This window comes from Colobus angolensis, unplaced genomic scaffold (assembly GCF_000951035.1).
Source record: "Colobus angolensis palliatus isolate OR3802 unplaced genomic scaffold, Cang.pa_1.0 Scaffold235, whole genome shotgun sequence".
In the NCBI taxonomy this organism is placed as follows: domain Eukaryota; kingdom Metazoa; phylum Chordata; class Mammalia; order Primates; family Cercopithecidae; genus Colobus; species Colobus angolensis.
In genome coordinates, this window is record NW_012115544.1 from 4,221,960 (window position 1) to 4,236,031 (window position 14,072).

At 43.8% G+C, this 14,072-nt stretch overlaps 1 protein-coding gene across 1 annotated transcript; it reads left to right on the forward strand.

Moving 5' to 3' along the window:
* The first annotated feature begins 11,434 nt into the window (after positions 1–11,434).
* LOC105513718 (histone H3.3 type 2-like) lies at positions 11,435–11,845 on the forward strand. The gene has a single exon (XM_011944663.1). The coding sequence runs from the start codon at positions 11,435–11,437 to the stop codon at positions 11,843–11,845; it is 411 nt and encodes a 136-aa protein (XP_011800053.1).
* The last annotated feature ends 2,227 nt before the right edge of the window (positions 11,846–14,072 follow it).

Consider the following 14,072-nt stretch of genomic DNA (forward strand, 5'->3'; position numbering starts at 1 on the left):
GGTACATTAAAAATAACTATAATCCCCAGGAACTTCCCAGAACCATGCACATTGTGAACCTGGTTTTACACCAAGAAGGAGACAGCTTTCCAGCCAGGCTCTATACACATCCATCTGGCTCCACAAAATGACCAGCCAGTAGCAAGGTGCAGCCAGCTGTTGGGCCTATCTCTGCCCTGAAGGAAGTAGATACAGGACAGTAGTTGTTTGACACAAAGACAAGGACAAGTGAGATGAGATGAGAGAGGCAAACAAAAAGTAAGAAAAATGAAAAATAATCTCACTGAATCATCCACCACCCCTAAGTATGTATTAATGGACCGATAAAGTATGCCCTGGAGAGTCTTAATACTACAATATTAAAACCTGTGCACCAAGAAAAGCAAAGGCGGCACATTATAACAAAGAGAGTTTGGGTTCTGTGTTGTTGGTTTTCTGGTTCTTGCTAATGTTCTGGTTTTTAGCTTTGCTCACTTAGATGTTATTTTCCTTTAAACGGCGGCTTGCCACAGAGGCTGTTTTCCAAACAAAGTGCAATGCTGCCCCCTGGTGGTCGAATAGTGTGAGAGCACTGGTAGAAATCGGGCATCTCTCCTAGCGGAGCTTCCTTCCCTTTGGTTCCGCCTAGATTTCGTTTTGCTATCTTTTCATGCTCTGGAGTGTAAATATTTCTTCCTTAAAGATTCTCAGCACAGAGATATTTTCTGGATCACCTGTTTCACACACTAATCAACATAACATTTTATTCCTAAAATATGAACTGTGTGCTGATTACAAAACAAGCCGTGGTGGTGAGTTAATTTTGCTTATAAAAATTAAGCAAGCTCCCTGGAGGAAGCCCAGAAATCAAGCCTGTTTCATATAACCTTTAGAATCCTGATTGGAATTCTCACTGGAAAGACATTTACTGAGAACTCAAGCTCAAGGAAATCAATGTGTGGGTCTGACAGACATTCCACTCCCAGACAAATGTATTTGATTTCAGATCATCCGTCAATCTTTGTACTGGGAATAAACCTAAGACCAAAAGCTCTGAAAATAACAATGCAGGTGATGCACCGCACTGTCAGCAGCCTCCTTCCTGAATTGCATGAAAACACAACTACTAGCTTAGAGAAAGTTACATCAAATAAAAACACGTGGGGAGGGGTTGGCCGGAGAGCTAATCAGAAAATGATTAGCTAAGAAGTCCAGGCATATAATGTAGTTTTCCTCAAACCATGAGCCCTATCACCTGCATCAGGGTAACTTGGGAATTTGTTAAAAATGCAAATTTGGAGACTCCACCCAAATCTATTGAATTCAAAACTCTGGGGATAGGACCCAGAATTCTGCATTTTCCAGGCTTCTCGGGTAATGCCGTGCACACTGAATTTTAAGAGCCATTGAGTAACACTTAACCAAATGTTAAATTTCCATTGAGAAGATTTCCTATTCAGAACTTCGCAAACATTATAAAGCTATAAAAAAAAACATATATCAGTTAATGCTTTTCCTTGATTTTCTCCAAAATTAGAAGGATATTTCTGATAATGGAAAGGCCCTCTCCAACCAATAAACAATGATCACAGCCAACCAAAATTAAGAGTATCACTTGTAATTGCTGATGATAATTTCTAATTGTACTTGTTACCCCAAAGCCATTCCTTTGAAAGCCCCATCAGTAAGTAGCATGAAGTGATTCATTAAACAGAAGCATCCACTAAATCAGAGGATAAGACGGCCTTAAGATTACTACACAGCTTTCTGCCCTCACAAGAACAACCTGACTAAAATAAGCAAAAGATATAAAGAAAAGAAAGAAAACAACAAAAAAATGCAAGCAACTAACATTTCCCTGTTTTTCACCTCTTCTAAACTGCATGGCTGTTCTCGGTGCTGACTCCTGCTCCCCTCCCTCTCCTGGGCCATGATTTCTGCCTCTCTCTGTCATCATTTTATAGTCACTTGTCATCGGGTCCCGTTCCAGGCCGTGGTGAGAATGGTGTGTGCTCTGGTCTTGCCAAGCCCAGGCAGAGGTGCCAGCACAGTCAGCTGCCTCCACACAAACTACAGCCATTGAGCAGATGCCAGCACCAACAGGTTGCATTTCATTGTTCCCCTTTATCGCCTGAAAGCGCCACAGGAGGAGAGCGCGCGGGATGGAGAAAAGCTTGTGTTTCTGCCTAAAGGAACCGGCATGTGGCTTAAAGAGGGTCTGCCTGCTCCGCTTGATCCACCCAGCATCCCTCAGCCACCAGCAGAAAGAGAAAGAGAAGCAGATACCGAACGTTTCACAACCTACGCACAGGGAGGGCAGCGCCTCTTCTCCACCAGGCCGGGATCTCCCAAGACACCTTTGAAATCTCCCTCCCTCCTACACCAAAGGGGAATCAGGTTACAGTGGAAATCTAGAAATGCCCCAATGGTTAAGCCGATAACCAAGAGCAATTTCTACAGAGGAAGTTCTGAAAGCACAAATAACATCAGGAAGAAAGGAAAGGATACCTGGACCGTGTCAGGTCTGTTTGTTCTGGGAGAGAGATCGAACATTACAAAGCATCCTTTAACTTAATATGGAATTTCAATACATCTGTGAAAGTGGGCTCTAAGTCAACACCGCCCACTGACAGCAAAAAGGAGGCCGAGGCAAGAATTTACCTCTGAGATTGGCTCTTGGTGTTTATGTCTGGCTGCAAAGAGAAGCAAATTGCAAATGTAATGATAAAATAGCTTAGAAAAGAAGGATTTTTTAATGAATTACAATAAATATATATTAATCCAAGTGTGTTCCCAAAGGTAGGATTTAAATTTTCCTAAATCAGCTAATATCTTAGTCAATTCTCCTCTGCTTGTATCTGGCCCATGTCACATGTTAAAATCTAGACCACGTTCTATCTCTCCTTAATTGCTCCATGTGGATAACTCACATTTAAAACCAGTCCTCTCTGCCACTTGACCTTTAAAAGAAGATTAGAAAGTAAATTTTTCATCCTAACAAGCTACCATACTTCCATACATGTGAAATAAATCACGAACCATACAGTTGAACAGGAATTCAATTAATGTTTTTGCCATTTTCAAGCCCGTATGGAACTGAAAACAACTGTTTCAAAGAAAAAATAAAAAGCATCCAAAAGTGTACTACTATTGCTTATTCATAAAAACTGATCTTCTAGTCTACTTTTGCTTTTTGTGATAGAGAGAATTAACAGCCTCCCTAAACATGTCAGCATGCTAATCCCTGGAACCTGTGAATATGTTGCCTTACATGGCATAAGGACTTTGCAAGTGTGATTAAGGTAAGGACCTTGAGATGAGGAGATTATCCTGGATTATACATGTGAGTTTAATAGTAATGACAAGGGTCCTTCTAAAATGAAGGCAGGAGACTCAATCAGAAAAGGAGAGGCCATGACAGGAGCAGAGGTAGGAACAGTGCCATCGCTGGCTTTCAAGATATAAGCGGTCTCCCCTAAGGGACCTGAACAGCCACTAGAAGGTGGAAATGGCAAAGAAACAGATTCTCCTCTAGAGCCCCAGAAGGAACAGCCCTGTTGACAGCTTGATTTTAGCAAGCTAAGTTCCATTGTGGACTTTGGATCTCCAAAACCATAAGACAATAAATTTGTGTTGCTTTAAACCACTCTGTTTGTTACAGCAGCAAGAGAAAACTCATACAGTCTCCAAATCCTTTCTGAAAGAAATTATGACTGTCATTTTCCATTTTCAAAAACTCACAATACAGCAGTGGCCAAACACTCAAAGTTAGTGATATTAGTGGGTGTAATTAGAATCTGACGCATACTTTATAACCATAGGTGCCAACCTCTAACGAAATAACTGATGATATTGAACATCTTATTTTTTAAAGGAAAGATTATTAAGGATTCATCACAGAGTACATTGGAATGATAAAATGTGTTCATGTTAACTGGCTTGGCAACCACTTTAATTGTTTATCATTTCTTATGATCCTCAAGATTTCACAAATAGTAGGCAGTTGACACAGAAATTGGTTTTAAAATGAGACAGAAAATCCACTAAAATGGACTTCCTTGTCTGCATATCTACAGATGAACCAGAACTCATTTTGTTGCTAAAAAAGATGGAAGAGAAAATTGCATCCTAGTCACGGAAGACCATGGGAAAGGTGAGGGTGTGAGAAAGGTGTCCTAGAACACAAACTTCCCTCCCACTGACAGAAGAAGACAATGTTCAGGCCTTCACCAAGGGGGGAAACAAGGGTGTCTGATGTGCCATAGAAAACCCTGCCTCTGAACTGAACTTAGAAATATTGACTCTATCTGGGCTAGCTCAGGAAAAACGGGCTGAGATGCAATATCCCAGATTGAAGGGATATTGGACACCTTTCTCTTTTCTATTCAAGAACCTGGATAGTCTAGTAATATATAAGTATTTACTCCAATATTTAAAAGTAGGAAATATTCTAAGTGATATAAAAGTAGAAAATATTCTAAGTGATTTTGAAGGAATAGTTTGGTCTTTTCTAAACCCCACTGAAATACTCAAATCCAAGAAGCTTCGGCTTTCAATATTTAAAGTTTCACTTCTTTTTTTTTTTTTTTTTTTTTAAGGGTTTGGTTTTGTTTTTCTATTCAATTTTGTTTTCCTGCTTTTTAGATTAACTGTATCGTGAGAGTTGGCCAGGAGTAAGAAGGGTGTTTGGAAGGAAGAGAAGGTGGAAAATGAAGAGGCGGCAAGAGACTCAGGCAATCAGACAAACAAATCATCCGTCTTCCCAGCTGAGGTCAGGAATACTCGAAAAGCCCTGTGGCCTGCCCAGCAGCCCCGCGCAGGTTTAGTGCAGCAGATGCTCTCTGGCTGAGTTAGAGAAACAGATAAAACCCTCATTTCTCTCTGAGCACTAAGTACAGAAGATGAGGCTGCATCAGTCTCATTAGGAATAATAGAGAGAAATTGCTTACAATCATCTCTAATGGGTTGCCAGTTTTCTGACAATGGGCTCAGCAATTAGTTTGTCAATTTTTAACCGAATGCAAAAATAATAATAACCCCCGAGCAAGCTTTTGATCTGCCCTGCCACCTTTCACCCGATACCCCTGAGGCCCCGAAGCGCCCTCCCATGGCCTTTCCACGCTTGCCACACCCACTTTTGACCAAGGAATTCATCCACCTCCTGCAAGAGCCCTCAGAAGATCCAGTGGAAAATCCTGGCTGTTCACCCTTTCCTATCCTGGTCCCCTAAACATTCTGAAAAATACTTTTCCTGTTGTCCTTTGGTGATAGCTGGGTCAAAATCAGAGACGGGTTTTTAAAAACATTTGATGTCTGACCTGATTTGTATAATGAATTTCATGATGAAGGAGTTTGTAACTGCCAAACAAAAAAAATATCCATTTTGCTCCCCAATCCTCTGACCGTAGCATGCGGAGTGCAGTCCTGTCTGCCTCTGCTGGGGAAGTAACAAGCCTGACAGGATTCCCGGGGCACAAACTCATGGAGCCGGGAAGGCACGGGGAGGATGCAGCCAGAGGAGAAGGAGGGTGCCATCCAGATGTCCCCTAAAGCAAACCACCTGGTGGTTACCGCACTGAACTGGCAACAGGGGCCTACGTGGAAGGCCTGGCTGATTCTACCCATGAAATTTCTAGCAAATGCCATCTATGACTTTGTGCTCCTCTTTCTCTCCTGAGAGAAAATAATGCCAAACCCTATTACCGCCTCTCTTCAGAGCACTTCGGAGAAAACATTCCATGAATTCAAAGCCCAGCAGCCATGTTATTAATATTTCCACTGCGATGCCTGCATTCTGTCTAAGGCTTAAGGTGATTTACAGGCATCCTCTTTACCCCATCACAATGGTGGACAGCAGACTAAAGGCATGGAGAGGGTGTTCTGGCCCCTTGGCCACATGACAAACCAGCAAATTGCAGAGCAAATTCCTCCTCTTCCTGAGGCTTGTATGTGAACCTGTCCCTTTAGAAAGAAAAAGGGCACGAAGAGAGAACAGGGAAGTCTATGGTACAGCAATCCCTGTGGCTACCACATGCCCCTTTCTCACATAGCCTTTCCCGAATTCTCCTGTCCTCAGACAAGTGTCCCTGGGATAAAAGGAACCACAAAGAGCTCATTTTACCCTGTGCCAGGAGCTGTGGCAGTGCCACACAGACATTATCACATTCTCAGGGAACCTTCCCTGACCACCCTGTGAAAACTGCTGACTCTGTTATGCTGTTTGCAAGCTTCATGGCACATATTGTAAGTTTTACTTACAGGTTCATAAACTTATTTGTCTCTCTCTCCTGTTAGCTCCTAGAAGCCTCATGGGTCTGATTCTTTGCATGCCTACCATAGTGCACAGCACCTAACCATCAATATCTATCAAATTAATTTGCTAATTCATTAACCACTACCCTTCTAACAACAGTGGAAACCAGGTGTGATTATCCCTACTTTACCGATGAGAAGCCTGAGTCCAAGAGAAGTGTAGTGACTTTTCCAAGGCTACGGAGCTTAATAACTATGGAAGGCAGATGCAATCCTAAAACTCTTGGGCTTGCACCTTCATCCCTGGGCCATGTGTATTGTTCCTCCTTCCACCGGCCAACCGCATCCCTCCCATTTTATTCACAGAAGCTCAAGGCCCACGTCCTCCTTGAAGTTTTGCCCGTCATTTTCTTCGCAATTGCTGACCTTTTCAATGGACTCTCATATTTACTTACATAATAGCTTGCATGCAGGCCATTTGTCTACCTCAGTTATATAATGATTAGAAAAGAAAGGAACCTGGAGGGAGGGAGGTCAGGAAGAGAAAATGGAGGTAAATGGATTTCAGAACAGGAGGAGGTATTTGTGCCATGCAGCCTTGAAGACACATCAAGAAAGCTGATGGAGACAAAACAGGGAAGTCCAGGGAGTGCGTCTGCCTATTGGGAGGAGGGTACCAAGATGCGCGAGACCACAGACCACGGTTCTGCTTAGTTCTGCTGCGTTTGGCATGGGGCTGCCATGAGTGGCCCTACGGTGCTGCAACCCTAGTACCAAGCAGGAAAATGCAGAGAAATGCCTGGCTCAAGGATAGCTTTTTCCCCTACTCTACCCTAAGCCAAGGCAACTGGCTCAGTTTTCCCCATTTTCCTATTGGGAGCATCCCAGTCCCTCAGTACTTCAAATCTACAAATAGTTAGGGGGCAGAAAAGGCAACAGACTGCAAGGTCAAGAAACCCTGTTCATTGTTTAATGCATACTTGAAACGTTTAGAGCAAGGTTTTGCCCTATAACCTGCTGTGTGTTTTCCCATAAACCCCTGCTGACTGCCTGACTGTTCTCACTTAAGCAGAGGGCTTCTAATGTGTCCAGACACAGACAAAATGAGTTCTCCACCTCCCTGGCTTCTGCATCTCAAGATAGCATGATTGCTTCTTCAGATCTCTTTACCCCACCCTATTTGAGGTGCTCAGCTATCTGAAGAGTGAGCAGAGAAAGTAAGACTTAAGATGCAAAGTGGAAAACAGCTCTCTGGCTATTCGAGACTATCATAATAGTGTATCAAGATTTAAGAAGCATACAATTGAGTCCAATCACAGAATAAAGCAAATCCAGAATCATTTATGGGTTGAATGCCCCCATCACTGCCTTAGGAGGGGTAGCTCCATCCCTTGGCCCACAGTATGTAGGACAAAAGAGAGATGAATAAAGAGTCACCTATTTACCAGTTCTTTATTCTGTTACAGCCAGGAGCAGAAGCCGACATCCACAAGGACCCTTTTCAGCAAGGGATTATATATCACACCATAGAAATACATAAAAGATAAATTATATCCCTGAGATCATCATGCCTCCATTGACCTGCCCAAGGTTTAAAGGCAGCTGCAATTAGGTGCCACGGTCACAGATCTGCTGGTAGCTTAGCATGCCTGCATTCACTTTCATCCTGCAGAAATGGAGCCGGAATGAATTTTGTAGGCATGTCCTTCATCCAAGTTTGAATTCCATGGGTCTGATTCAGATTTGCGAGAGTGTAGTAATTTGCTTTTGTTAACGAGATCTTTCTCAGCTTCTGCAGTGTTTACAATATGAGATCTAATTTGGGCTTAAAATGCTCATGAAAATTAACTGCATTACTTTTAAAAATGCAATTGGGAAGAGATGGAGAGGGAAAACGATGTGACATGCCACAAACTTACCACGTTTGCACATTTGCACATTTGCTGGAGAGTTCTCCCAGCTGCTGGCGCGGACGAGCCCCGCACATGCTAACGTTCCAGCCCCCCGGTCAGGCCTGACTCCCAGACACAGGGACGGATTAAGGAATCTATTTCACCACTTTTTGCAATAAGAGAAATTGAATATCTATTTGGAATAAGAGCTTCAAGGTTTTATTTATTTTAATGTTTAAAAAGCATACAAGACCCCTGATGCAAAGCTTCTGGAGCACAGTGGAATTGGCCACAACGCCAGTGATTATCAGACCTTTTTAACTAATAAGCTTTCACCTGCCGGGTGCTTCCATGTGGCAGGCATGATTCTGAGCACTCTGCTTACACCACCTCCCAACAGCCTGAGGAGGAGGCTAAAGCACAGAGCAGGGAGTAGCCACGCAGCTACTCATCGGCAGCTCTGGAGCTGAAACCCAGCTCAACTGGCCCCTGACACCTCACTCATCACCACTCTGATAGGCTGCTGGCTCTAAACAGCTTTTGGGCAAAAAAAATAAAATAAAATTAGAAAAGACTCATTCAATTATGACAGCTGCACCCTCTGAATGTAAACAATACTTAAAATACATTTAATGTATGTATTTAATAAAAGCCAGGGAGGTGATTTTCAAGCCTATGGTGCAAAAGTTGGGTCAGTCCAAACAGCCCCAAGACACATGGGTGCAGACTTTTAACAGGAGGAAGAAACCGCTTCTTCAAGTGAATTAACACAGGAACAGAAAACCAGATACTGTGTGTACTCATTTATAAGTGTGATCTAAACACTGGATACATGTGGACATAAAGATGAGAACAACAGACACTGGGGACTCCTGCAGGAGAGAGGCGGGTAGTGGGCAAGGGCTGAAAAGCTACCTATTGGGTACTATGCTCCCTACCTAGGTGACAGGATCATTCATACCCCAGCCTCAGAGTCACACAATATACCCAGGTAATAAACCTGCACATGTACCCCTAGAATCTAAAATAAAAGTCAAAATTCTTTTAAAAGAAACCGGCTTATTCAGAGCATAGGAATGTTAGTGTGTTGCTTTCGGAGAACGATCAACTGGCTGTCTCCAAAGGAGACACATCCTTCAAGCCACAGAACTCATTTCTTCATTACACCAAGAGGGGACCCAGGTCCATCTCAGAGGTAGAATAGGAATAGCAATGACGTATACGCCCAGAATCCCGAAGTATTAATTTCCCATGAAAATTAGATTTGCCACGTGAACCATAATGGAACAGTATCCACCTTATGCTTCCCTTAGGCTGACCTGTGGGAGAAGTCAACCCATAATGAGAAGTGGTGTTTGTGAACATGAAATCAGATTACATGTTCTTAGTTAGAGCCAGGTTAATGGCATATCATGGTGACAGCTTGTCAATTAATCTACTTTTGCAATAGGGATGGCCTCGTGAATCAGAATCTGATCTCTCAGCTCCCTTCACTCCTCCAATTCCCCTCCATTTCTACACAGACAGACAGACACACACACAGGCCTACAAGCTTTATAAAGAAAGGGGCCATGTCTGTTTTGCTCACCAGTTTTCCCAGTGCTTGGCACATTCACTCAGTGAATGAATGAATTAAACGTAGGAGTGAATGAATGAAGTCTAACGCTCCAAGGCAGCTCTAGCAGAGTTAGAGGGCCCCAGAATAGACCCCCAGCTCTGAGATGGCTTTAAAAATAATTTCACCTCCAGAGACAACCCTCCCAACCAAACCTGGGTTAGGAGCTCCAGCAAGATGCTTACATCTCACTGTACTCTTGCCACAGCACTGAGTAAGCACAGCCTTATAATTGCCTGCTTACTGATGGCTTTGTCCATACTACACTCCATCATCCATGAGAGCAGAAGCCATTTCTATCCTATTGATTGTTTTATCCCCAGCATCTAGCACAGGGCCTGTCATATAATAGGTATTCAATACATATTTATTGAATAAATAAAAGAGAAAAGTGCATTTATTTAAAAGAATTTGGTGAAATATTTTCAAATTTGCACTGGCATTAAAGTGAAATATGGTAGTATTAAATTGGCTTCAAATAGAACTATAAACAGAAATATGGGGATCTTGGGGGCCCCCGTAGGAATATAGAAGCCCTATGAACCTTGTTTCAGTGGCAGAAGGGTCCTCCCTTCCATTTAAAGTTTTAGGAGGTGACTGATACATTTGGTATATGTCAGCAATTATTATAATTCAGCAATGCTACCAAAGCTTAGGGTCGAGAAACAAGCTAAGTATATCATGATCATGTAGACAGTATTATCTTCTTTTTTTTTTTTTTTTTTTTTGGAGGTGGAGTCTCGCTCTGTCACCAGGCTGGAGTGTAGTGGCACTATCCGGCTCACTGCAAGCTCTGCCTCCCAGGTTCACACCATTCTCCTGCCTCAGCCTCCAGAGTAGCTGGGACTACAGGCGCCCACCACCATGCCTGGCTAATTTTTTTGTATTTTTAGTGGAGACGGGGTTTCACAGTGTTAGCCAGGATGGTCTCAATCTCCTGACCTCGTGATCCACCCGCCTCAGCCTTCCAAAGCGCTGGGATTACAGGCGTGAGCCACCGCGCCCAGCCTGACAGTATTACCTTCTTAAATTTTTATAGAATCACTGTGAATGATTATCCCCATTTTCAGGTGATGAACTCAAGGATTACAGAGATTAAGTCACTGCCCTAGGTTACCAAACTAGTTAGAGGTAGCGCAAGAATCGAAAACCATGTCGATTCAGACTCCAAAGCCTGTACTCATCTTAAACACCATGGCGGGCTCCCTCTCTATACGATACAGTCTCTCAAACAAGTGAATTAAGCGGGATATTTAAATATGAGCACACAAGTCATAGTTACAAAAGTAGTATTTAATTAAACTTTTGAATAACTTACCCCATCCCAGTTTCTGCCATGTCACACATACAAAAAAGGCAGACAAAATTAATTACATCTATATGGTTGAATAAAGCGTTCACTTGGAAATCTTGACTTTTATGGTCTAAATGTCTGTGTTCCCACAAAATTCATGTGTTGAAACTTAATCCCCAATGTGACAGAGATCTCCAGTCAGAAAGGGACTGCCTGCGAGGGAGATTCCTGGCCGCTGCTGTGAAGACCAAAGAAACCCAGGACCCTGTGGGGAGACTAAACAGCCCAGCCTCTGCCCCACAGACCTGAGAGCTGCACCGCTGCCCTCGCTCTCTGACGCCAGTACCGCCTGCAGCCGGCCAGGCCCAGCCCAAGGAGAGGGGAGAGGCTACAGTCCAGCCCATGGCGCGCACCAAGCAGACCGCCCGCAAAGCCACCGCCTGGCAGGCCCCCAGGAAGCCCCTGGCCACCAAAGCCCCAGGCAAGAGGTTGCCGCCTAGAGGAGGGATCAAGAAGCCTCATCGCTATAGGCCTGGCACCCTGGCGCTACGCGAAATCAGAAAGTACCAGAAGTCCACGCAGCTGCTCCTGCGCAAGCGGCCTTTCCAGCGCCTGGTGCCCGAGATCGCCCAGGCCATCAGCCCAGACCTGCGCTTCCAGAGCGCGGCCATTGGCGCCCTGCAGGAGGCCAGCGAGGCCTACCTGGTGAGCCTCTTCGAAGATACCAACCTGTGTGCCATCCATGCCAGGCGCGTCACAATTATGCCCAGAGACATGCAGCTGGCCCGTCGCATCTGCAGAGAGGGTGCTTAAGAACCCAAAGATAGCTAAGCATAGGATTGGGAGTGGAAACAGGCAGAAATCAGGTCTTGGTGGTGGTTCTGTGTGCTTTTGTCAATGTCTAATCTACCTTGAGGGTCATAAGGCACTAGTGTCAAGTGGGAATGTTTCAGTGAGCGAGTTTCAGCACTTCAACTCTACATCAATTTTCAAGAAACCTGTTCATTTTCACTGGACTACGCCTGTGTTTAGACTACTTCAAACCAAATAAATCTCTTCCTGATGGCAAAAAAAAAAAAAAAAAAGAAAAAAAGAAACTTAATCCCCAATGTGATAGTATTAAGAGGCAGGACCATTCAGGGGTTATTAGGTCATGAGGGCTCCACCCTCGTGAATGGGATTAATGCCCTTATAAAAGGGAAACAGGGAGTTTGCTTGCCCCTTGTATTATTCAGGCAGAACTAATAGGGCATTATATATATATATATATATTTTTTTTTTTTTTTAACTCACATGATCACAAGGTCCCACCATAGGCTGTCTGCAAGCTGAGGAATAAGGAGAGCCAGTCTGAGTCCCAAAACTAAAGACTTTGGAGTCCGATGTTTGAGGGCAGGAAGCATCCAGAACGGGAGACAGATGTAGGCTGGGAGGCTAGGCCCAGTCTCTCTTTTCACATTTTTCTGCCTGCTTATATTCTAGCTGCACTAGCAGGTGATTAGATTGTGCCCACCCTGATTAAGGATGGGTCTGCCTTTCCCAGCCCACTAACTCAAAGGTTAATCTCCTTTGGCAACACCCTCACAGATACACCCAGGATCAACACTTTGTATCCTTCAATTCAATCAAGTTGACCCTCAGTATTAGATATCATACCCCTTGTACCATGTAAGCACATATAAAAGGCACCATCTATGAAGAGCCATCTTTTATCAGACACTGAATCTGCTGGTGCTTTGATTTTGGACTTACCAGCCTTCAGAACTATGAGCAATAAATGGCTGTTGTGTATAAATTATCCAGTCAAAGATATTGTGTTATAACAGCCAGAAAGAACTAAGACATTTGCTGTGGTCTGGTCGCCAATTCCATTCCAAATGACTTGTCTTCCCATGTTTATTCAGCCAAGTCCTATAAGCAACATGCTTTACTTTGCAAAATTTACTCAGAACCTAAAGGTTTTTCTATGTGCACCAAAGTGACCTATTCACACTGAAAGCATGAATATTGCATATTCAGCCAATCTGCAAGGCAGAAATGACAGAAAGGAGAGTTTGAGCTTGCCTCTCATGACAGAACTGCTTGGAATGATGACCTGGGTCAGGACTATTTTTTCATTCTGCCTCAAGGGTAAAGTTAGGCTATGCTAGGATATCTAAAAAGTTAATATATAAGAACTTCTTTATCTCTATGTTTCCATGGTAACAGAACCATCAACCAATAAATCTGTCCTTCTTTCCTGCACATAAAAAATATTTTCTTCAAGGAAGAAAATGTTAATGACACATTTATCCACTTGGATAAGTGACATGCTTTTTTTCCCTTTTCTCTCATTCCCCAACAACTTATCCAAGACTTGAAGTTCTGGATTGATACGGTTTGGGTCTGTGTTCCCACCCAAATCTCATGGCAAATTGTAATCCCCAGTGTTGGAGGTAGGGCCTGGTGGGAGGCGACCAGGTCATGGGGGTGGAGTTTTTTTTTTTTTTTTTTTTTTGAGACGGAGTCTCGCTCTGTCGCCCAGGCTGGAGTGCAGTGGCCGGATCTCAGCTCACTGCAAGCTCCGCCTCCCGGGTTTACGCCATTTTCTCGCCTCAGCCTCCCGAGTAGCTGGGACTACAGGCGCCCGCCACCTCGCCCAGCTAGTTTTTTGTATTTTTTAGTAGAGACGGGGTTTCACTGTGTTAGCCAGGATGGTCTCGATCTCCTGACCTCGTGATCCACCCGTCTCGGCCTCCCAAAGTGCTGGGGGGGTGGAGTTCTCACGAATGGTTTAGCACCATCCCCATCCCCGCTTGGTACTGTACTTGTGAGTTCTCACAAGATCTTTTGTTTCAAAGCATGTGCCACCTCCCCACTGCTCTCTCTTCCTCCTCCTCCAGACATGTAAGACATGCCTGCTTCCTCTTCACCTTTCACCATGAGGAAAAGCTTCCTGAGGCTTCCCCAGAAGCAAAGCAGAAGCTAGACTGCAGAACCATGAGCCAACCAAATCTCTTTTCTTTATAAATTACCTAGTCTCGGGTATTTCTTTGAAGCA

What these genes read in the sequence shown, in the direction of transcription:
- LOC105513718 (XM_011944663.1), top strand. Translation starts at nt 11,435, where the DNA reads ATGGCGCGCACCAAGCAGACCGCCCGCAAAGCCACCGCCTGGCAGGCC.